The sequence below is a fragment of the Mus caroli genome, unplaced genomic scaffold (assembly GCF_978045245.1).
Source record: "Mus caroli unplaced genomic scaffold, Mus_caroli_1 scaffold_18, whole genome shotgun sequence".
Taxonomy (NCBI): domain Eukaryota; kingdom Metazoa; phylum Chordata; class Mammalia; order Rodentia; family Muridae; genus Mus; species Mus caroli.
Window position 1 is genome coordinate 30,824,388 of NW_028227273.1, and position 25,653 is coordinate 30,850,040.

Consider the following 25,653-nt stretch of genomic DNA (forward strand, 5'->3'; position numbering starts at 1 on the left):
TGAAAAAATACCAATGCAGGTTAACATATACGAGTGAAGTCAGTCACCTGATATCAGTGCTTTGGAACGTTTATTGACCAATTCAGCCATCATGTGTCAAAGCTCACTCCGATCCTACTATATGAAAAGTGCTCATTCAAAATGTTCACAGAAAAGCTGAGCAAACTCTGTCCCCAAACTTACACCGATGAAACTGAGCAAAAGTTCAGTGTTACAAGATCAGTGTTAAATACAAGGATGCCCGATTCTTCTGTAATAACAAAGGCATCAGTCCCCCAGTGGCAGAGCATAAGCACCCACTCTATCCCAACCATGCTGACGGACACTTTGCTTTCACTACATGAAGGATGAAGAACTGGAAGGTAAGGCCACAAAGCACCCATGTCTCTGCGGGATCTGCTCTCAGCCAGCTTTCTTTAATGCTTTTATTTCATAATGCACATGATTTTATTTTAAAAGCCATATGGCTGACTGACTCATAAAGGAAGAAACTAGGAAGTATCTCTAAATACATAATTGAAGTGTGTCCTTGTTTCAGACTTTACTCTGACATCTGCACTCTCAATTCTTCCTTGACCCTGACCTTGGAACTGGTAAAATTACATTTTTTTTTAAATCAATTGCCTGGGATTTTATTTATTTCTTGTGTGTGTGTGTTTGTGCACATGTGAGTGCTGGTCTACACACTTTTTGCACACTGAGGGCAGAAATGGGAAGGCACTGGAACTGAGCCTAGGAGCTGATGTTATAGTCTTTTAAAGGCACCCAGCTTGTTATGGAGTGCTGGGATAGAAGCACACACCCTCAAGACTGCACAGCCAACACTCTGAACCACTGAGACATCTTTCTAACCCCCAAATTACTCTTTTGTGGCTCACTCTGTCCTATAGAGACAAATGGTCCCAACTGAACAAACCAAGAGGCAGGGAAGGAAGAGCCTTTAGTGAGAGTCATGCTCAGTATGTGGCAGCCATTTGGGGAGCTTAGCCTGGATCCCATTTCCTGAAAACAGTGTCTTCACAGCCAGAGGTTGGCTTTGCCACCCTTATGCAAGTGTGGTTCTGCAGACAGTTCCTGCCTTGATACACTGTTGATGAAAACAGGAAGATAGGCAAAAATTTGAAATCTGAGCACATACAATCACCTGTAGGCATGATAAGCCTACGAGGGTATATTGAGTCAAATGCTATTTCAGAGCCCTTTGCCTCTGGAGAACAGGAACATGGTCTTTACAGCAAAAGAAGCAACAAGAAGATAACAACAGCAGCAACCACAACCACAAACACAACAACAACAACAAAAAGCTGAGTGAAGCTACCCTGGTCCCCTGCTGATTCTCAGTTGCCAGTCCCAGGTACTTCTAAGTCTAGCTGCATGTTCTATGCTTGAGTTATAGAAATATTCTGCCTCCTTACACCAAATTTGCAAATGTTTAAGCAGTTTCTGCTCCCTGTTACTTCACAGGTCTTAAGACAAAAACAGCAACCCTAGCTACCATAGTGTTTTTGATGCATAAGAACACCTGTTTGACACCGAAAGTTCAATGCACTTAATGTACCGAGTAAACGCAAGTCAGAAACTGCACAGCAGCTTGAGGAAGTCCGTTCTCACTCCTTCCGTACTGTCAAGGTCGTGCATACTGTTTACTGGCCTGCCTCAGTTTCCTTGTCTATGGCATATTCCTTTCCTATCAATAATTATAAATAAAAGTCTATCTCTGTGCACTTTTTATCTAAATCTCCCTGCTGTTTTGTCTGAAGGTAGCCAGACACTCCAGTTACTTAGTACAGTAACCCAGGCCAAGGTCCTCACTGACTGTAGTATAAATGGAGGCATCACTTTCATTTCTAGAAAAACATGTGTATATATATATATATATATATATATATATATATATATACATACACACATATATGTATATATATAATCACACACATACTTTCAAATATGGAAAACACTTTTCATATAGAAAAACATACATTCATATGTGACTTTAAGGAGAAAGTGACTAACATTTCTTAGTTAAAACAATTTCAGTCATGGCTCTGACAGTGAATAAAGTAGCAGGAACTCTTTAGAATGGTGTTCATGTGGCATCTTTCATAAGATACAAACACCATACTGCACTAGGAAAAGTGGTTTAAACTGAAGGACTATATACTTTTGATACATTTAAATCATCAAGCAGTTTTCTCTATCCTGTGATAAACTTCTTTTAAAAGCTAAAAGTAAGAATATAATAATATATTCAAAATAATGAAATGGATGGAAAAGGCAGCCCTACTGTACTGGCTGGTTTTGTGTGTCTACTTGACACATCTGGAGTTATCACAGAGAAAGGAGCTTCAGTTGGGGAAATGCCTCCATGAGATCCAGCTGTAAGGCATTTTCTCAATTAGTGATAAGGGGGAAAGGCCCCTTGTAGGTGGGACCATCTCTGGCTGGTAGTCAGTAAGAAACATCTCTCTATGGCCTCTGCATCACCTCCTGCTTTCTGACCTGCTTGAGTTCCAGTCCTGACTTCCTTTAGTGATGAACAGCAATGTGGTAGTGTAAGCTGAATAAACCCTTTCCTCCCCAACTTGCTTCTTGGTCATGATGTCTGTGCAGGAATAGAAACCCTGACTAAGACACATGTACCCTGCTCATTTTCTTCACACATCTATGTTCATCCTATGCTTACAGTTAACAGGTAAAGCAAAAGGAAATCTCTAAACAATAGATCAAAATGAGAAGAATTCCCATTCTCCTTACAGAGAGCTGCAGTATAAAGAAAGCACCACTGCCCCCTTAGCACATCTCTCTAAAATCCCACAACAGAGCTCTGGCATGCTTTCTGTTCTTATTTATGAAAACGAACCAATGGCAGATTTAAGTCAGGTCATCCTACCATGGCCTCATGTCTCTGAATGGATGCCTTTACTGTGGAGGCTCATACAGAGCTTCTCTGTGACCAGGGGCAGAACCAGAATTGGAATTTATTCAGAACCCATCCATTAACCTTTAAGAGCCAGGCACTGTTGCAGGGCTTTTTTTCCCCAGTCAACAAAGAGCACAAGTCAAAAAAACCTGCCCTTAGGAAGTTTTCATAACACCCTCAGGAAGTTCTCACCAACACCCTCAGGAAGTTCTCACCAACACCCTCAGGAAGTTCTCACCAACACCCTCAGCAAGGCCTCACCAACACCCTCAGCAAGGCCTCACCAACACCCTCAGGAAGTTCTCACCAACACCCTCATTATGTGGCTGGTGCTTAGTGTACACTCAATACCTGCCTGCTGTAAGCACACTTTATGCGACAGGCTGCCATCAAAGCAAGGTACGCTAAAAGGGCTACATGAAGTTACCTCCAGTATCATATTTAATGCATTATGAGATGTAAATACATCCTGATTTAGACATGGGTCTCATCACACTTGTGCACATTTTATAAAGTCCACAATACTCAGAACATGTTTGGTGTTCTGTCTTTCAAGTAATGGATATTTAACTTGTACTAAAGCCTAAATAAGACAGAGGAGCATACATATTATTGGAATAATGGGAAGACTGTCCAAATGTAGTCTGTCCATGTAAGACACTAACATGTAGATCCACGTAGAGTGGGCCTCTTAAACTGTTTCCACAACCCTAGGGTATTTTAAAATGTCTCTGGTGATAAATATACTACATATTAATATATAATTATTATATTATACATGGATATGATATATATGCATATCAAGTATTAAATGATAGTTTATAAAAAGTTTATTTTAAATACTTATGATTTTTAAAAATTTATTAAAATTTATACACTAATTCTTGGGTATTTTTATTTTTAAAAATTAAATTAAATTATATTTATTAAGAATTGAATCTTGGTGTAATGTTTGATACTACAGGACACAGAACATTTTTAGTATGTTTCAGAGTCCATCAATGTTTTAATTTTTGCCAATGATGAGAATATTGCTTTAAATAAATACAAAATGACAGAAGTATGCTTATATCCACTTCAAAAATTACTGGAAGTTCTGTCCTATTTCCAAGTAAAAGTTCAGTTACTGAATTTAAAATGCTATTCAAATCAGCAACTCAAATAGCAATTTTTAAAAATCAAACATTCTAACGCAATACAACACAACGATGGACTAATCTGATCTTTAAGTGCTAAGAATCTCAAAATTCTCAGTAAGAAAAATCAATGTCTTTGTTTCCTGTATTAACCATTATGTTTGTGTGTGTACAATAACAAACGGGGTGGGGGTGGAGAGTGGGAGGGACTTGTAGGAGAGGGAGAGAGGAAGCTCTATTGGGACCTAAGAGAAAAAGATGAGACTCCATGATTTACTAACTATCTGAAAAATACTAATACAATTTCCTCATGATTTCTATTATTTAAATTAATTTATAATACCCCATCAGAAATTATCACAGAGGAAAAACTCCTTCACTGAATTAGTACACATATCTTGGGTATTTCTTTATAGTGTGCGCTGACTGTTTTTAATGATACAGCAGGTTGACTCCACTCTGAGTACTGCTTCTCCCAGAAGGCTCCCAGGCTGGCACTCAGAACAAGCCTCCACTGTACAATTCATGACTATTAAAACTGCAGGGTGAAGAGTGGTTTATTCTCTCAATGCAATGCCACAGATTGCTGAAGTACAATGAGAAGAAAACGGAATTCATCTCAGTCTGAGAAAGAACACTATCTGCTGTAGATATGAAATCATCTCGTCCTTATGATTAGCAAGGGAATAAGGTGCGTTAGAAGAACTCAAAGGATGTGAGCACAGAAAAGCAATACACTGTTATGATATTAGGCTAGTAGAATCATGCCAAAGATTAAACATTAGAAATATACGAGAATAAAAACAGGAGGTAGGCCTGGCGTGGTGGCGCATGCCTTTAATCCCAGCACTCGGGAGGCAGAGGCAGGCAGATTTCTGAGTTCGAGGCCAGCCTGGTCTACAGAGTGAGTTCCAGGACAGCCAGGGCTACACAGAGAAACCCTACTCGAAAAACCAAACAAAAAAAAGGAAAAAAAACCCAGGAGGTTACTGAGTGCCAGAATGGCCAAATTGGTGCTTTTATGCTAATGATTATCAGTCATGACTAATCAATTACCGAATCTTGTTACAGATCCTGGGTTTCTTAACACATACCACAGAGAACCAAAACCAATCACTGAAGGTTGCCGTGAACTCTGAGGCCTGTTTAATATGCCTGCTTTCCGTGACATTGTTCAAAAGGCTCAACAGCAAAACTTTGCCAGCTAGCAAATACATATAACTGCTATGACAAGTCAGGCAAATAATGGTATTCAAAAGCATGTGAAAATATAAAAAAGAAAAATGAAAGACGATATTACAACATATAATGTTATGATTTAGACACAGGAGCAAAAATTACATGCCATTGCTATCTGGAATCTAGAATCATTTTAATTCTAATGATTACAAAGTCATACTTTTGCAAGGTATCATCACTGCAAATAATGTGAAATTAAAGCAATGGTTGTCCAAATGTAGCACACACAAAATGAAAGATCAGCAGCCTGACTGAGGGTTTGGGGCTGAACTCAGTGTAGAGCCCCTGCCTGTACCTGGGAGGCCTAGGTCCAGTCCCCAGTGTGGGGGTGGGGAATACACAGCATACTAGAGATAACTTACAAATCATAAAAGTCATTTTAATGATGTATATTACTTAAGACTTATAGCCATAGGCAGCCTATTAGAACAAACCCTAGGAGTAGCTACTATACAGAATCTGATGAAGTGTTTGATACATAAGATAATTTAAGCTTTTTTTTTTTTTCTTTTTCGAGACAGGGTTTCTCTGTATAGCCTTGGCTGTCCTGGAACTCACTCTGTAGACCAGGCTGGCCTCGAACTCAGAAATCCGCCTGCCTCTGCCTCCTGAGTGCTGGGACTAAAGGTGTGCACCACCACACCTGGCATAAGATAATTTAAAATCTCAGAAAAAAAATTTACAAAATATAGGAACAAGATCTCTTACGTTTTAATACTTTTAATCTGGTCTGGCTTGATTGTTTGTTATAGCTTAAAAATCTCTACAGAGTGACTTGGTACAAAGTAAGGCAGAGGTATAGTGGTATGGCTTATTCATAGTCATTTTAATTTCTGGGAACACTGACGTTTTTAGAAAGTAAAAGCAATTATTGAACAATCTTCTGAACCTGTCTAGAGCAGTGAGTATAACACTGTTTTGCTGTAATTCTGCATTTTGCTGCCTTCTAGCAATGCTGAATCAATACTCTCAGCACAGTATCAAGTCAAGGCTGTGTGATGAGAAACCTCAATCAAAAGGACAGTGCCGTGATGAAACCAGCAGGTAAGGGCTGTGGCACTGGGGCGGTGTGATGAGGTTCTGATCTAGCATATAAAATCGGCCCCAGCTCTTTGCATAATTTTCCTCATGCCCACTTAACCACATCTAAAATGTGGCACATATGCTTCAACAGGTCTCGAGGTGCCTTGCATTCCATATTAAAGGTCACTCTCAGATTCAAACCATACTCTAGGGTTTGAGAGGCGGCTCAGGGGTTAAGGGCTCTTTCTGCTCTTGGACTGTCCACACACACAGCTGCTCATGACCAATTGTAACTCAGCCCCAGAAGGACTGGATGCTCTCTTCATATACATACAATGAAATAAATAAATCTTAACAAGATAAAAACAAAACCATAAGCTGTGAAGCAGGAAGACCAGGCCACTGTGCGAAATCAGAGAAAGTTTTCTAAATTTCTCTTTGAGAAGAGCATTGTAAAGCTTTACCCTTGACCATCTTCACAGCTAAGAAGTATTGTTAGAGCTGAGCATGGAGCCATGCCTCTTTAATCCAGCCCTGGGGAGGCAGAAGCAGGCAAGTCTCTGTGAGTTTGAGGCTAACCTGGTTTACATAGTAAGTTCCAGGACAGCCAGGGTTACAGAGGCTCTGCCTCAGCCAAGCAAGAACAAGAACAAGAACAAGAGCAAGAGCAAGAGCAAGAGCAAGAGCAAGAGCAAGAGCAAGAGCAAGAGCAAGAGCAAGAGCAAGAGCAAGAGCAAGAGCAAGAGCAAGAGCAAGAGCAAGAGCAAGAGCAAGAGCAAGAGCAAGAGCAAGAGCAAGAGCAAGAGCAAGAGCAGAGAACAAGAACAAGAACACAACAAAAGAAAAGTGGGAATTCTAGTCTTATGTTCTTCCATTATTTTGGAAAAATGACAGTCACCAACACATGAAGCCATTTTGGGGCATCAGTGCAGGTCATGCCAGGCTTGATTACAATAAGCAGATTCTAATTAAGAGGTGAATCAGAGTCAGTACTAGTAAGAGATGAGTCAGGTGCTTCTGTAGAGCTAGAAAGAATGCTTTCACACAAAATATAAAAAGCAGCATATAAGTTTTACGGAAGGAATCTATTGTACCATTCCAGACGATGGGCTCATTTTCTAGGGCTGTTCTCATCACAGTGGAAATGCTGTTGACAGGGGCTCTTTACCTGTGAATGCAGTTCTTGCTCTCGAGATACAACATGCCAGCAGCAACGTCCAAGGAAAATCTCACCAACTGCTTCAGCTTCAGCTCGTCCTTCCTCTTCCTCAGGAAGGTCAGAAAATCACCCCCTGGAGGAAAGGACAAACAGAAAGGAGATAAACTGTGGAGGGAGTCGCCCGCCTTATTTCCAGCCCATTAGGAGGCTGGACAGACTGAGAAGCACTTTAGGTTCCACTGTGCTTTGTCCGAGTTTCCAACTGAGGACAAAAGGGACACGGAGACCACACGTCGTGGGCAGCGTGGGTGGGGTGGGGCACCACTTTTCGAGACTCCTCAGTCAGTTAAATGTCTCAGTAGGCCATTTGCTGCCCAGCACATCTACTCAGAGACAAGCATCCCTTTGTGCTGTTCTGTACTGATCTGCTTTATTGATAGCTTCTAAAATTTATGTTTTCTCTAATAACAAATAAGATACAACTTAAACAAAATAGTCAAATGATATTAATTTTTAGATTTGGTGACCTACTAAATTTAAACTATACCATATGTGTATGTACAGACACAGAAGGCTGTACTCTAAAAAGCTATGGTTCTGACAGTTTCGTTATTGGGCTACTACACATGTCTGCGCATCAGGCAGAGCCCCTGACATCTTTCTGGCTGTGAGCTAGCCTCTAACAGCTAAGTCATCTTTCAGACCTCCAATGATGTCTTAGAAAAGCTTTTAACCATAGTCCAAGGCATATGATACAAACAGTAATTTAGAACTTACACTTAATCTCATTTTATGAAGTTAGAAATAAGTTGATCTAAAAAATATATTTACCTTATTTCAATATATCTCAAATCTTGTAAAGATAAATTTATATTTTTAAATGCATATTGTATTTTAAGTCTTATAAGCACATTTTCTTTCTTTCTTTCTTTTTTAAAGATTTATTTTTTTACATATGAGAATAACATTGTCACTGTCTTCAGATGCACCAGAAGAGGGCATTGAACCCAATTACAGATGGCTGTGAGCCACCATGTGGTTGCTGGGAATTGAACTCAGGACCTCTGGAAGAGCAGTCAGTGCTCTTAACCACTGAGCCATCTCTCCAGCCCATAAGCACATTTTCATATTTGACTGACATTTAAATTTAATAAAACTTAGAACTGAAAAATAGATTGATATCCCAAATATTCTTAAAAGTTGGTTAAAATTAAGTTTAACTTTTTAAACTTCACTAAAATGAAATGAAATTAACGTTAAGCACTGACAGCATCTCAGACGCATGCGTGGCCACTGCCAAGGAGACCACTTAGTGCAGCTTTACCGTTGGCATTCACTGCCAGCCAGGGCCTTGTATGCACTGCGCATGCACAGGCCTTGCAGCTGCAGCCAAGACAGCCGGCACAGCAGAGGTTTTTCCTTCTTTCCTCCTGTCTTCCTCTGCACCAGGCAACCACCTTTCCCACAGACAGACCCAGGGCCCACCACACTCTAGGTTGACTCTCCGTCCCCATCCAGTCTCAAGAGACTGGTAACAGCCATTTTTTCTCTTTCTTTTGGAGGATCTTTTATAGCTTACAGCATTAAACAGAAAGGTTTAGACACATGACCCTAAAAACAATTTGTTTTCTATCAGGCCTCTGTATTAAACTACAAATTGTAGAGAAGGATTATCCCCTACCTGCCATTTCTTGGACCTCTCTCACACTAAAGGAAAGATTTAGGTTGCCTTTAATAATAATAATAATGACAATAATAATAAAAACACTACAAGAGAAGAGTTAATGGCTTTTTCTTAGGTGAGAACAACTAGGAAATAAACACCCACCTAAGTCTACTTAAAATTCCCCTTTTCTTACTTCTTACTCACAAATTGTTACACATGTTTTGTGGGCCACTTAGAAAATCAATAGTGCTTTTACCTTTTAAAAAAATAAACTTATAAGCCAGACTGACAGTTTTCCTTTTCTGTTTACTTTAAGAATTTATTATTATTATTATTTTAATATTTTATTATTCTTATACATGATATATATGTGTATGCCCACAGGCTTCACAACCATCAGAGTAAGTTGCCGGGTTTGGTGAGGTGGTGGGTGAGCTTTGCAGAGGAGCCCATTTCATCACTCTTCTAGGGTTAAGGATGGGTTTAGGCAGGAGCTGAGCACCATCTACAAAGTGTTGTGGGCAGCTCTGGGGCTAATTACATTTGATGTCAATTCCGTTCTCCTGTGAGAGGTTGTGAACAAGGAATGAGTCAGCACTCAGGTGATTTCCTGTAAACCTGCTTTCCGCCTTAATTTGTAAAATAAAGGAGAGCTGATGATTGGGCAGATGAAAGGGAAAGTGGAGCAGAAGGTGGGAGAGAGAAGATGGAGAAATGGAAGCAGGAGAGGAAGCAGGGGAGGAGGAAGAAGATGAAAAGAGGAACACAAGCACGTGGCCTGGAGAAACTACAAGTTCTAAGGGGTCTCATAGATGTGGAAGACGGTAGTGTAGCAATAGATCTGCCCAATCTAGGCGCGCAGGATGTAATCATATTAACTGTGTTGTGTTTTCATTTCAAGCACTTGTTCCAACCTCAGCAGTTCTGGAGGCTGCGAACTAGGAACAACCTCAAGACAGGAGTCTTCATTTTAATCTGCGTCCTCACCAGAGCAGTACAGAGTCCTGAGAAGTGTGGGAGGGACAGGCCTTAAAACACTGTGGAGTGCAGGCTACAGGAGGCTCCACTTAGGCCATGAAGTGAAGTCATTATAGTTGCCAAAGTGGATGCCATCTTCTGAGAAAAATCTTAGAGTTGACAGCTCTGAGGCTTGGGCTAGTGAGTGGACCTATCTGCTATTTACTGCTGCAGAGACCCCCAAACTATAACTTGGGAGGTCTACGTCACACTTACATCTGCATGGCTTCAGCAGGGCAGTTCATTCCCAGGTCTTGAAAGACTATACCTCAGTGTCGTGGATGCTGCTTACATTCCCACATACTTGGGAGGCACCGTCAGCTCAGAGACTGTCTACTTCAGAAGGTACAAGCTGTCTGTGCTGTTCTAACTGATTGCTTCCTCTTTCCAGGGTAATACTATAGATTGGGCTCACACAAGAAGGCTGCCCAACAAGAAAACCCTAATAAAATCTATAAGGATGTGCAAACAACAGATAAAAGACACTGGAAAAAAGCAAGGCAACTCCAGAAGAACCTGTCTCCTCTGCTACAGACCCATACATATGGAAAGAGATACAATGCCATGTGAAAGGAGAGAAAACTTCCTGATGAAATTGATCAAAGACCTGGAAGAGGATACAAACAAGCAGATCCATCAATTTTGGACATGGGGAAAACACTGGCAACACAGTGGACAAGTTGGAAAAGGTGGATGAGGAAATCAGGAAAAATGAAAAAAGTCACAACGTGACAGAAAAGTCAATCATGGAAATCCAAATTTTGGGGGAAAATGATGAAATGAAAATTCTACGAATATACACTATTATAAATAGACTTGATGAAGTAGAAGAAATATGGGGAACAGAAGACAAGCTCAAGGGAATTCTGTCCTTAAATATCAGCAGTGGAGACAGAAAACCAAACATTTCAACATCACCCAAGAATTCTTGCCACACGATCAAAAGGCTGGCCCAAAACAATCAGCAGGCTAACAGAAGGAACTGTGATTATAAACTAAAGGCATAGGGGAATCTACATAGTGAAATTACCGCAGAAAATTCCCCAAAATAGAGAAACGACAAAAAACAAAACAAAACAAAACAAGGGTGTTGAGAAAGAATCCCAACAGACATAACCGTCCAGACAAACTGTCCATATGGCAAGCTAAGGCACCAGCACTCAAAGCAAAGAACCAACAGAGGAAGCTGTAAGGGGGAAACTACATTCAAATAGCACCCTGCTCTCACCAGCACTACAGCAATCCAGAAGAGCATAACACAAGGTATTCCTAGCTCCAAGAATAACAGGGAGGGTAAAAAGCAGGAACGTTTCCTGGAAAGGTCACAGGGAAGTCTGCAGCTGTAAATGCCTCCTAAACTCTATCTGTACAGAAAAAGTTACAATGCAGTTGAAGTCTGTACTGGACACCAGAGGCTTACAGAAACAGCAGGTGTCTGAGGGTCATGAAAGCAGAAAGGTGAGCATGGGCAGGAAGAAGAGAGCTTAAGTGGGGAGGCTGGCATTTCCAACATCATTCACAAGCATTTCTAAACTCCATGACAGGAAACATGGGTCTTGTTATCGTTGTGTTGTTGGTGGAGCTCTAAGAAACCGATCATATTTAACATAAACTCAGATTATGTCAACAGTAACAGTAATTGGAGAAAAAGGATTATCAACTCATCAGTGAATCACAGAGAAATCCTACTTAATTCGCATCTTTGATGCTAGAATGTTAACTTGTTCCATGAGAAGTTTACTTGGTTTAGTTGTATGTTATCATACATTTAAAAACAGACTTGTAATAGAGGCAAATACTAAATTGCAGTTGTATTTTGGGGGCTCTATTTAAGTAATTATTTAGAACTCTTATGTGTTTGTGTGTGTGTGTGCGTACACGTGCACACATGTGTGTATGTGTGTGCAGGTCTGAGGCTGACATGGCGTGCCTTTCTCTACCCCTTTCTATGTTATTTTTTGAGACACTTTTTCTTACTGAACCTGGAGCTCCCTGGATGAGACAGAGTTCCAGGCATCTTCCTGTGTCCATGTCCCCAGTATTGGAGTTCTAGCATGCACAACCATGTCCAGCCTTCTACATGGGTGTCTGGGATCCGACTCAGGCCCTCATACTGGCTCAGGAAGCACTTCACTCACCGAGCCATCTCCTACGTCCTAGAATTCTTGTTCTTAAGACTTTGTTTTCTTTAACTATCACTGATGAGAACCTTGGATTATATAAAAATAAGGAAAGTCTATGTGAATAAACTGTGAATGCTGGTTTGTGAACCACAGACTGAGTAGATGTCACAAGTGAAACCAGAGGATGGGACCAGTGGGCACACTGAAGGATGTGGGTGAGGCTCAGAAGGGCTGGTAGTGCATGGACATGGGCTTCCATCAACTATCAACCAAATGGATTAAAACACTACATCCATGAAGGGTTAGTGTAGAAAGAGGAAGATTAAAAACTGAAAAATCAAAAGATGAGTTCACCACAATGAAAGCCATGGTAAGAGGAAAACTCATAGCTCAAAGTGCCTCCAAAAAGAAACTGGAGAGAGCTTACACTGGCAACTTGACAGCACACCTGAAAGCTCTAGAACAAAAAGAAGCAAATTCACCCAAGAGGAGTAGACAGCAGGAAATTATCAAAGGCAGGATTGAAACAAATCAAATAGAAACAAAAAGAACTATTCAAAAAAAATCAACCAAACCAGGAGCTGATTCTTTTGAGAAAATCAACAAGGTAGATAAACCCTTAGCCAGACTAACCAGAGGACACAGAGACAGTATCCTAATTAACAAAATCAGAAATGAAAAGAGAGACATAATGGAAATTGTATGGAAGTTGTAGAAATTAAAAAAATCATCAGATCCTACTACAAAAGTTTATACTCAACTAAATTGGAAAATCTGGATTAAATGGTCAATTTTCTAGATACATGCATGGTGCCAAAGTTAAAGCAGGATCAGATAAACAATCTAAACAGTCCCATATTCCCGAAAGAAATAGAAGCAGTCATTAATAGTCTCCCAAACAAACAAACAAACAAACAAACAAAAAAGCCCAGGACCAGATGGGTTTAGTGGGAAATTCTATCAGACCTTTAAAGAAGACATAATACCAATACTCAAATTATTCCACAAAATAGAAATAGAAGGAACACTACCCAATTTGTTCTATGAAGTCACAATTACACTTATACCTAAACCATACAAAGACCAAACGAAGAGAACTTCAGACCAATCTCCCTTATGAACACTGATGCATAAATACTCAATAAAGTTCTTGCTAACCAAATCCAGGAACACATCAAAATGATCATTCACCACAATCAAGTAGGCTTCATCCCAGGGATGCAGGGATGGTTCAATATACAGAAATCCATCAACATAATCCACTACATAAACAAACTCAAAGAAAAAAATACATTTTTAAAAATCTAATGATCATTTCATTAGATGCTGAAAAAGCATTTGACAAAATTCAGCATCCATTCATGTTAAACGTCTTGGAAAGATCAGGAATTCAAGATCCATACCTAAACATAATAAAAGCAATATACAGCAAACCAGTAGCCAACATCAAACTAAATGGAGAGAAGCTGGAAGCAATCTCACTAAAATCAGGGACTAGGCAAGGTTGCCCATTCTCTCTTATCTATTCACTATAATACTTAAAGTTCTAGCTAGAGCAATTAGACAACAAAAGGAGGTCAAAGGGATACAAATTGGAAAGGAAGATGTCAAAATATCACTATTTGCAGATGATATGATAGTATACTTAAGTGACCCCAAACATTCCACCAGAAAACTCCTAAAGCTGATAAACAACTTCAGCAAAGTGGCTCAATATAAAATTAACTCAAACAAATCAGTAGCCTTCTTCTACTCAAAGGATAAACAAGCTCAGAAAGAAATTAGGGAAATGACACCCTTCACAATAGTCACAAATAATATAAAATACCTTGGTATGACTTTAACCAAGCAAGTGAAAGATCTGCATGATAAAAACTTGAAGAACATGATAAAGTCTCTGAAGAAAGAAATCAAAGAAGATCCCAGAAGATGGAAAGATCTCCCATGCTCATGGATTGGCAGGATCAATATAGTAAAAATGGCCATCTTGCCAAAAGCAATCTACAGATTCAATGCAATACCCATCAAAACTCCAAATCAATTCTTCATAGAGTTAGAAAGAGGAACTTGCAAATTCATTTGGAATAACAAAAAACCCAGAATAGCAAAAACTATTCTCAACAATGAAAGTAGTTTTGGGGCAATCACCATTCCTGACCTCAAGCTGTATTACAGAGTAATAGTGATAAAAACTGCATGGTATTGGTACAGAGACAGGCAGGAAGATCAATGGAATAAAACTGAAGACCCAGAAATGAACCCACACACATATGGTCACTTGATATTTGACAAAGGAGCTAAAACCATCCAGTGGAAAAAGGACAGCATTTTTAACAAATGGTGTTGGTTCAATTGGTGGTCAGCGCATAGAAAATGCAAATGACTCATTCTTATCTCCTTGTACAAAGCTCAAGTCCAAGTGGACCAAGGACCTTCACATAAAACCAGATACACTGAAACTTATAGAGGAAAAAGTGGGGAAGCGTCTCAAACAGATGGGCACAGGGAAAAAATTCCTGAACAGAACACCAATGACTTATGCTCTAAGATCAAAAATCGACAAATAGGACCACATAAAATTGCAAAGCTTCTGTAAGGCAAAAAACACTGTCAATGGGACAAAAAGGCAACCAACAGATTGGGAAAAGATCTTTACCAATCCTACATCCCATAGAGGGCTAATATTCAATATATACAAAGAATGAAAGAACTTAAGACTCCTGAGAATCAAATAACCCTATAAAAATGGGGTACAGAGCAAAATAAAAGAATTTTCACCTGAGGAATATTGAACAGTTGAGCATGTAAAGAAATGTTCAACATCCTTAGTCATCAGGGAAATGCAAATCAAAACAACCCTGAGATTCCACCTCACACCAGCCAGAATGGCTAAGATCAAAAACTCAGATGCTGGCGAAGTGGAGAAAGAGGAACACTCCTCCATTGCTGGTGGGATTGCAAGCTGGTACAACCACTCTGGAAATCACTTTGTCGGTTCCTCAGAAAATTAGACACACATTGTATGCACTCACTGATAAGTGGATATTAGCCCCAAAGATCAAAATACCCAAGATACAATTCACAGACCACATGAAACTGAGGAAGAAAAAAAACCAAAGTGTGGGTGCTTTAGTCCTTCTTAGAAGGGGAAACAAAATACCCATGGGAGGAGATACAGAGACAAAGTGTGGAGCAGAGAATGAAGGAAAGGTCACCCAGAGACTTCCCTACCTGGGGATCTATACCACATACAATCACCAAACCCATACATTATTGTGGATGCCAAGAAGTGCTTGCTAACAGTAGCCTGATATAGCTGTCTCCTGAACAGGTTTTGCCAGAGCCTGACAAATACAGAGGTGGATGATTGCAGCCAACCATTGGACTGAGCATGGAATCCCCCATGTAGGAGTTAGAGGAAGGACTGAAGGAGCTGAAGGTGTTTGCAGCCCCGTAGGAAGAACAACAATATCAACCAACCAGATCCCTCTCCCCCAGAGCTCCCAGGGACTAAACCACCAACCAGAGAGTAAACACAGAGGGATCCATGGCTCCAGCCATATATGTAGCGGATAATGGCCTTGTAGAGCTTCAATGGGAGGAGGCCCTTGCTCCTGTGAAGGCTCGATGCCCCAGTGGGCAATGCCAGGGCCAGGAGGCAGAGTGGGTAGGTGGGTGGGGGAGCACCTGCATAGAAGTAGGGGGAGGGGGGATGGGGTAGGGGGTTTCTGAAGGGGAAACTGGGAAAGGGAATAACATTTGATATGTAAATAAAGAAAATATCCAATAAAAAACAAACAAAACCAAAACAATTTTGAGGCACAGCAGCCATACAGCCTCTGATGTAACTCTACCATAGATCCATACAAAAGTGGGCACATGGGCTGTCTTCTAGAGAACCTTACTAAGAAAAATAGGCAAAGAACTGGTTTGGTCCCAGAGTTTTTGTCTTTCTAGAATTTCAGTAATATTATCAAGATCACTACCCTGAAATACAAGGAAAGTAAATTCAACACCCCTTTCAGGGACATAAGTAGGCTGCCGGGGATTGCCTCCAAAGGTCCCAGAACCATTCCATCCTGAAGACTTGTAACAGATGGCTAATGTTTTGCTCCTAGCTGTTTACATCATGCCTGTCAGAACCATCTCTCTCCCTTGAATACTGAAATACTGAGAAATGTGGTATTATTCCATAGACTCTGCATCATAACCTGTCAGTGTGTTCAAGGAGCTGATCTGCAAAGGAGAGAGTGGAGAGGCTTCTGCTAGGTTTTTGTCCTAATGCAAACACTCAGGAACTTCATCCTGAACACTGGTTGGTGTTGACTAGGGAATCCCACTTATTCAGGTCTACATTTCAGAGATGACCTCTGCTAACTGTAACAAGCTACTTAGTAATCCTTTCAAAAGAAGAAAACACAGCTAAGAAACTGGCTATACTTGTGAACTCATCTTTATTTAATTTTTTCTTTTTTATGTAATATTTTCTTTATTTACATTCCCAATGTTATTCCCTTTCCTGTCCCACCCCCTTCCAGGAACCCCCCTATCCCATCCTTCCTCCCCTTGCTTCTATGAGGGTGTTCCTCCACCCACCCACCCACCTACCCACCCACTCCCACCTCCCCACCCTAGCATTCCCCTACACTGGGGCATCTATCGAGCCTTCATAGGGCAAGGATCTCTCCTCCCATTGATGCATGAGAAGGCCATCCTCTGCTACATATGCAGCTGGAGCCATGTGTACTCCTTTGTTGATGGCTTAGTCTTTGGGAGTTCTGTGGGTCTGGTTGGTTGATATTGTTGTTCTTCTTATGGGGTTGCAAACCCCTTGAACTCCTTCAGTCCTTTTTCTTAACTCCTCCATTCGGGACCTTATTGGGGACCCCATGCTCAGTCCAATGGCTGGCTGCGAGCATCCACCTCTGTATTAGTAATGCTCTGGCAGGGCCTCTTAGGAGACAGCCATATCAGGCTCCTTTCAGCATGCACTACTTGGCATCCACAATAGTGTCTGGGTTTGGTAACTGTATATGGGATGAATCCCCAGGTAGGATAGTCTCTGGATGGCCTTTTCTTCAGTCTCTGCTCCACATTTTGTCTCCCTATCTCCTCCCATGGGTATTTTGTTCCCCCTTCTATGAAGGACCAAAGTATTCACACTTCGGTCTTCCTTGTTCTTGAGCTTCATATGGTCTGTGAATTGTATCTTGGGTATTTTGATCTTTGGGGCTAATATCCACTTATCAGTGAGTGCATACCATGTGTGTTCTTCTGTGACTGGGATGGTATTTTTTAGTTCTATCCATTTGACTAAGAATTTCATGATGTCTTTGTTTTTAATAGCTGAGTAGTACTCCATTGTGTACTTTGTGTATCCATTCCTCTGTTGAGGGACATCTGGGGTCTTTCCAGCTTCTGGCTATTATAAAGGCTGCTATGAACATAGTGGAGCCATGTCCTTATTATAAGTTGGAGCATCTTCTGGGTATATGCCCAGGAGTGGTATAGCTGGGTTCTCAGGGAGTACGATGTCCAATTTTCTGAGGAACCGCCAAAGTGATTTCCAGAGTGGTTGTACCAGCTTGCAATCCCACCAGCAATGGAGGAGTGTTCCCCTTTCTCCACATCCTTACCAGCATCTGCTGTCACCCGAGTTTTTGATCTTAGCCATTCTGACTGGTGTGAGGTGGAATCTCAGGGTTGTTTTGATTTGCACTTCCTTGATGACTAAGGATGTTGAACATTTCTTTACATGCTTCTCGACCATCCTATATAGCCAACTGAGCTCTAAAGTTATCTATTTTCCACCTGAAATACTGTAATTAAAAATAATCCGCTGACTAGTATATACATGCATGGACACAATCATGCTGTCACGTGCACTACTGAAGATCACGTACTCACGCGTATGTATACAGGCATACCCATACCACCAAATGCAGTACTGACAATCACTACTGCCTGGTGCCTATGCGCACAGGGACAGTCAGGCTACCATGTATATTTGGAACTCAGAGGACAACTCACAGGAGTTGGTTCATTCTGTCCACCACACAGTTCTAGGGATCAGATCAGGCCATCAGGTTTGGCAGCAGGCACATTTAAGAGAGGAGCATCTCACTGTTCTAATAGAGCTGTTGTTGCTTAGGAAGAAGGATTCACCAGTGTTTTACATCTCAGTGGACACACACCCAGCCCATCCATCACCTGCTATCCTCTCTATCTGTGGCATTCGAGGCTCTCCTTACTTTGACACCAAATGACTCACTATGGGGGGTCTTATGACTTCTTATTTTCCCTCAAGTCTCCTTTTAATAAAGGAGAAAAAGGTTCAAATTTAATCTCCTATCAATTTTTAAAGAGAGAGGAATGAAAAGGCAGTCAAAATTACACTTAAAAGAATTAAGGGTAAAATGAATAAAATATTAAATTGGAAAAGCTAATGTTATTTTGAGGATATCTTCACTGAATTTGTCACTAGTGGGATATTTTAGAAACAGTAAGGTTCTCGAATGAGTGACATAAGGGGCCACTTTACAAGCATTTCACATAACTGCAATTTTGAAACAATTAGCAAAGTAGCTAGATTTTTCCTCTGTGCAATTTTACTGGCTATAATAGTATTTATAATTAGAAATATATTAAATTATCAAACTGATTTATTTATAACAATATAGACAGTCTACTAAAATATTACATCAGTATACTTGCAAAGATTAAATATTTTTCAGCCAAGAGCTGGAAACATCTGGTTTAAAGGAATATTAAAAACAGAAATGTCTTTTCTCAAATTTTATTTTTACTCTGGTAAAATCCACATAATAAATTTATTCTCTTAATTTTTAAGCCTACAGTTCAATATCACGAATTCCATGCAGCTTGTTGCACAGTTTTATAGTACTGAAATTCTGTATTTATTTCCTGATCATCCTGCTCCACTTCAGGCTAGCCTGGGGATTACCATCCAGCTTCCCATTGCTGGGAGGCAATGACTTGCAATACCACCCTCATCTCAGAAGATCACACCATCTTTCCATGATTGGCTTAGTCTCCTTACTGTAATGCTTGAAAGCTCATCCCTGCTGTGCATTGTCTGCTTTACCAAGGCTGAGTCATACCCAGTTGTATGTATATACTGAAGAAGTATAGCAAAATTCTAGGCCTTTAGGCCCAAGTTTGGGAATGTGGCCTCTGTGGCTCAGTGCTCTGAGGTGTGCTGGTCATAAAACAGATAGCAACATTCCTCCACCCACCCGCTTCCTGGGTTCAATTCAAAGAATGGCACCCTGACCATTACCGGAACCTGCAATGCAAATGTGCTATCTTTAGGGGCTCTTAGATTGTTAGGGGCTCTTAGAAACTGTCTTGAGAGATAACCTGACACTTGTGACTTTGCACTTCCTTGTGACTCTTAACTGGTATTTTTGGTATTTTCCAACAACGCCCTCCCCACCTCCTTGAGTTGTGGTTTCTTCTTTTAAATACCCCCTTACTCAGCTACTCGGGGTGCCATGGTCCTCTACCCCTGCGTGGTGTATGACCATGGGCCCAAGAACGCTCTTGAATAAAAATCCTCTTGCAGTTTGCAGCAAGACCGTTTCTTGTGGGTGATTCTGGGGTGTCACCTCTCCTGAGTCAGAATGTGGGGGAGTCCTCACGTTGTGGGTCTTTCAATACCACATTAGGTTTCTTCTGTATCTTGACTATTCTAAATAATGCTGAAATTAAACATACTTAAAGCTCTCCTGATTTCTGCTTTCAGTCTGTACTCAGAAGGGGTTACTGGGTCACTGGGTCACATGATAGAGCTGGCCTTAAGTTTTTCACTAGTCCTTTTTTAATAATAACAGCTTCATCGCCCCTGCTTTTGTTCCATTTGTTAAAGCCTCGCTAAGTCTGCACATGGCTCTCCTCCCCAGTCCTGCACTCTTCTCACAGCAGCTTCTCCACCATGTGAGGCAGCATGTTAGTGGGTTAGTTGGTTCTGATCTGCATTTCCCAGGGGCTTTGTTATGTTGAGTAGCACATAGGCATGCTCCCTTGTTTATCTTCTTTGGATTCTTCTTTCACATTCTATGTGCATTGTAAAAAGAACTGTTGTCATCTTGGTTACTGAAGGTGTATTCTTAAAGACACAGGTCCCCTATCTGGTATGTCTTTCAAACTTCTCCCCAGAATGCTTTCCTTCTCTTGTGTTCTTCGCTAGCTGATGCTGTCTCACTTGTCTGTTTTACACTCTTAGGATGCTGGTGTCACATGAGGAACCACTGTTCACTCAAGTGCCATAAAATGTCACCTTTGCAACAAGTTTTATAATTTCATAACTGTGTGTACTCTGTGTGTGCTGCTATAACACTATTTCTGAGGCCTGAACAATTCAGAATGAACAAAACGATTTTTCCTGTTCTGGAGCTTGAAGTGCAGAGTCATAGATCCCAGCAGATCAGAATCTAGACGGGGTGGGCATGGCTCCATTCCTAACACAGTGCTTGCATGCTGTGCTCCTCAGAAACAGTCAGCCTTGTCCTACGTCAGTTCAAAGTCAGTCATTGGTCAAAGCCTGCTGCATAAGGTTCTCACAGGCTGGTACAGCATGTTAGTGCTGCTACCATTTTAAAGGTGGCCACGGACCCATGGCTCTGCTGGCATTGCTCTGGTATGGGCTTCTGGGAGGAGCCTCCTATTGGGACAGTTGTACAAAGGCAGTCACACCTCTGTAGCACATGCACCCTGCCTGTGAGCCAGTGTGACTGCTCTCAACCAAGCCTTATGCCTACACTTTATAAGAACAGTTCTCACAGAGCACACTGTATTCTTGCCCATTGAATGAATACAGATCTCACAGAGCCTAGGCACACTGTGCAAACATAGACTGATTTATTTTGATGTTTCTCTTAGGACAAGTACTTTCATAAAAGTGCTTTTCATAAAATATTTCCTAATGTAGTAATATGTGAGTTAAGTGAAAAAAATCAATTCTTTTTTTTTTAAACCTCCTGATGTGTTTGCCTCTCCTTATTCTTTTTTTTTTTTTTAAAGATTTTTATTTTATTGACATGAATACATTGTCACTGTCTTCAGACACACCAGAAGAGGGCATCAGATCCTATTACAGATGGTTGTGAACCACCATGTGGTTGCTGGGAATTGAACTCAGGACCTCTGGAAGAGCAATCGATGCTCTTAACCGCTGAGCCATCTCTCCAGCCCGAAAAAATCAACTCTATATGCTTTTATGATTAAATAAAGTTTACTATCTAAATCGTCATTCCAATTTTGTTAGTAGTGAGTTCCAGGAGCTTAGGCAAGGTGACTAATTTCTCTGGATTTCACTTATTCCTAAAGAGATTAGGCTAGAATGGCCGCCCTCTCAGGTCCACTCTCTAGGCAGAAGTGTGGGGATTAGCAGATCTCTGTGTTCCCTGTTATACTCTGAGCACTTCCCCTAAGCCCTATCCTACTGACGGTGTGCATCTTCCATCCTCATGGCCAGCACTGTCTAACACTGGAACTACAGGACAGGTGTGTCCATCTGAGATACTCGGACTATTGTCTGGTCATTCCAGCAATCTGAGAATACTATTTTATCGGTCATGCCCTGTATTCTGTACATTCAACTCTCTGCCTGTTACTGGCCTTTACTGTTAGGTTGCAACGCTTCTCTTACCCATATCCTTTAAGACAGTAAGAGCTTTCTTTATAGGTCTCACAGTCTTGCAGACAAATGGAATAGTCATGTTCTACAGATTAAAAGTTAACTTATTCCGCTTGTTCAGGCTTCCCTTATTTTCTTTAAAAGATTTATTGAACTTTATTTATTATGTGTGTAAGTGAGGGGGGGTGTACGTGTGTCAGGACACAAATGTGGAGGTCAGAGGTCAATTTATGGTGTTGATCCTCTTTTTCCACTAGATGGATCCTCAGGACTGAGCTCAGGCCATCAGGGCTGATGGAAAAGCACCTCCACCTTCTGAGCTAACTCTGGCCTATCGAGCTTCCATTCTTTAAGTCTCACCTCCTTTCTCACTGAGCAAAGGTAACTCGCACCAGTATTCTCAACTGTGTAATGAATACTGAGTAATCCACTCCTTCCTATATACCTCCATTTCCATACAGTAACCATTTAATTAACCTTGTCTATTCGCTTTGTTACAATTTATCATCTATGTGACCTTTTAGATCTCTGAAAGTGCAGACAGGTGAGCCACTTTGGACATCATATACAAATAAGCATCAGAGTCTGTTTTCACTACAGTGATAGGTTAAATGCCACAGTGGGACCACCAAAGAGTCAGAATAAGCCTTTCAAGTTACTGCAGCCTTTTCTGTATTGAGTGTTGGTTATTTTCAAACTATGACATGACTGTAAGTAAAATTAGATATCACATAAAATAATGTATAAGTAGGACTTTTTCATTAATTTAAGGAGAGGAAAATAACTCATTGTTTTCATAACTTACTTTACTTACTTACTGACCTAGAACTCTGCACTCCAAGCATGGGAAGGCATGATACAGAGACACAGACTGTCTATCTACATGTCTAGAAGGCACTGACTACATAGGCAGGCTGCCGAAAGCACATGCTCTGGGAGTTGATACAGTGTCAGAAATAGCACCCAGAGCTATGGACAGAAATGGGTTATAATTGGGAGAGACTGTGGTTGGTAGGGCATCTGCTATGCTGCCTGACGGTCATGCTGTGGGGGCAGTGACTGCAGGGGGAGCTAATCTAAAACTGCAGCATCTAATAAGACACAATACCTTTGGCCTTGGATAGATTTCTTTCACACAGTTAACTTTTCCTGGATACCATCTCTCTATCTGACTACACCTCTTTCAAGCTGGAATGGGGCTCCGGCATCTGTACTGACAAGCATTCCTTCTACCACAACAACACTTATGTGACTTCCCACTGTGCTAACAATGGAAGATAGTTTATTACTGCTGGGAAAAATTAGGAACAATTGCTATGTTCTTCAATTCATTAAATAACTAGAGTACTGTTGGTTCAGATGGTCTGAATTTCCTGTTTCACTGACAAACCCTGACCCAGATGCAGCCACAAGACTGGAGGAAAACTGTACACAACAGATAAAGCCTAGAAGAATGTCCTCTGGGGCAAACCAAGGGCCACAAGGGAAGGGAAGCAGGAAGAAAGAAAATCAGGTAAGGGGGTCAAAGAAACTGCTCTGGATCTGCTTGCAATACTGTCTCTAGTGGTTAGCTAAACAGTATGTAAACAGCAATGGAAAACAAAAGTCGTTCATCTTTGAAGTGAACCCAGAGCCTCATGCTTCTGTCCGGCCTTTCCAGGTCCCTGTGATACCCACAGCCGTGCCGGCTGCAGCACAGTCTAACACAGACTTGGGCAAAGTTAATAAACATTTCATGAGCCATTCTGGCTAAGTCAGCAGACTGAGGCAGGTGATTTGTCTGTCTGTTCTGCTGTTTCTGTCAGAGCTGTGGAGCCTTCTCTGCCTCCAAGAACAGTTTCTATCCTTCACTTCTCTTCAGGTGCAGCAGTAGTGGGACACTTCCCAGAGCCACTTACAATGGTTTTTGAATTTTACCTCTGCCATTGCTATTTAAGTGATGAGATAAAGCAGATCTAGTAACTTCTGATCTTGGTAATAGAACCTGACCGTGGCTGGGGGAACCAGGCACACAGGAAGTACACGATGTATATTTAAAAAGTCCCATCACTGAATCTGGCATTCAATGGGATAATCGTGATTAGTGTAAGAAGTAGGTCCTCGGGGTTGGGGAGATAGTTTAGTGGATAAAGAGCTTGCTGTGCAAGCAAGGGGAACTGGCTTTAGGTCTCCAGCATTCAGAGAAAAGTTGGGCATTACACATGTCCACAGCCTCTCAGCACTGGAAGGCAGAGATGGTAGATAGCAGAGGCTTGCTAGCCAGTCAACCCAGTGACATCTCCAGGTCTCAAAACAAAGTAGGGAAGAGGACAAAGAAGATCCTTCACTTTAACTCCTATCCTTCAAATGTGCCTGCAAAGGTACAAATGAGCTCGCTCTCTCTCTCTCTCTCTCTCTCTCTCTCTCTCTCTCTCTCTCTCTCTCTCTCTCTCCCCCCCCCTCCCCCCCCAAATATGGCCTGTAAATATACAGGAACAAGTTAAGAAAATAAACAACAAGTAAATAAATCACTGTGGATTGTCATTATAAATGTGTAGGTAGTGTAAACGTCTAGATTAGTGGTTCTCAACCCTTCTTTTATTTTTATTTTTATTTTTTTTCCAATTTATTTTTTTAATTAGGTATTTTCTTCATTTACATTTCAAATGCTATCCCCAAAGTCCCCCAGACCCCCCTCCCACTCCCCTACCCACCCACTCCCACTTCTTGGTCCTGGCATTCCCCTGGTTCTTTTTTTTTTTTTTTAATATTTTTATTACATATTTTCCTCAATTACGTTTCCAATGCTATCCCAAAAGTCCCCCATAGCGCCCCCCCACTTCCCTATCCACCCATTCCCATTCTTTTGGCCCTGGCATTCCCCTATATTGGGGCATATAAAGTTTGCAAGTCCAATGGGCCTCTCTTTCCATTGATGGCTGACTAGGCCATCTTTCGATACATATGCAGCTAGAGACAAGAGCTCCGGGGTTCTAGTTAGTACATCATGTTGTTCCAACAATAGGGTTGCAGATCCCTTTAGCTCCTTGGGTACTTACTCTAGCTTCTCCATTGGGAGCCCTGTGATACATCCAATAGCTGACTGTGAACATCCACTCCTGTGTTTGCTAGGCCCCAGCATCGTCTCACAAGAGACAGCTATATTTGGGTCCTTTCAGCAAAATCTTGCTAGTGTATGCAATGGTGTCAGCGTTTAGAAGTTGATTATGGGATGGATCCCTGGGTACGGCAGTCTCTAAATGGTCCATCCTTTCATCACCGCTACGAACTTTGTCTCTGTAACTCCTTCCCTGGGTGTTTTGTTCCCAATTCTGAGAAGGTGCACAGTGTCCACACTTTGGTCTTCATTCTTCTTGAGTTTCATGCGTTTAGCAAATTGTATCTTAAATCTTGGGTATCCTAAGTTTTGGGCTAATATCCACTTATCAGTGAATACATATTGTGTGAGTTCTTTTGTGATTGTGTTACTTCACTCAAGATGATGCCCTCCAGGTCCATCCATTTGGCTAGGAATTTCATAAATTCATTCTTTTTAATAGCTGAGTAGTACTCCATTGTGTAAATGGCTTGTGCTGTAAGATCGAGAATTGACAAGTGGGACCTCATGAAACTACAAAGCTTCTGCAAGGCTAAAGACACCATCAATAAGACAAAAAAACCACCAACAGATTGGGAAAGGATCTTCACCTATCCTAAATCAGATAAGGGACTA

The 25,653-nt window shown here is 41.1% G+C and overlaps 1 protein-coding gene across 7 annotated transcripts in view; it reads right to left on the reverse strand.

Annotated features, from left to right (window-relative positions):
* Positions 1 to 25,653, reverse strand: part of Fer (FER tyrosine kinase) — a 279,057-nt gene that overhangs the window by 59,542 nt on the left and 193,862 nt on the right. For all 7 annotated transcript variants that reach the window (XM_029470883.1, XM_021186574.2, XM_029470881.2 and 4 more), the window contains one exon: positions 7,487 to 7,610. In XM_029470883.1, coding sequence (XP_029326743.1) covers positions 7,487 to 7,610 — 124 coding nt within the window. The remainder of the gene's footprint in view (positions 1 to 7,486; positions 7,611 to 25,653) is intronic.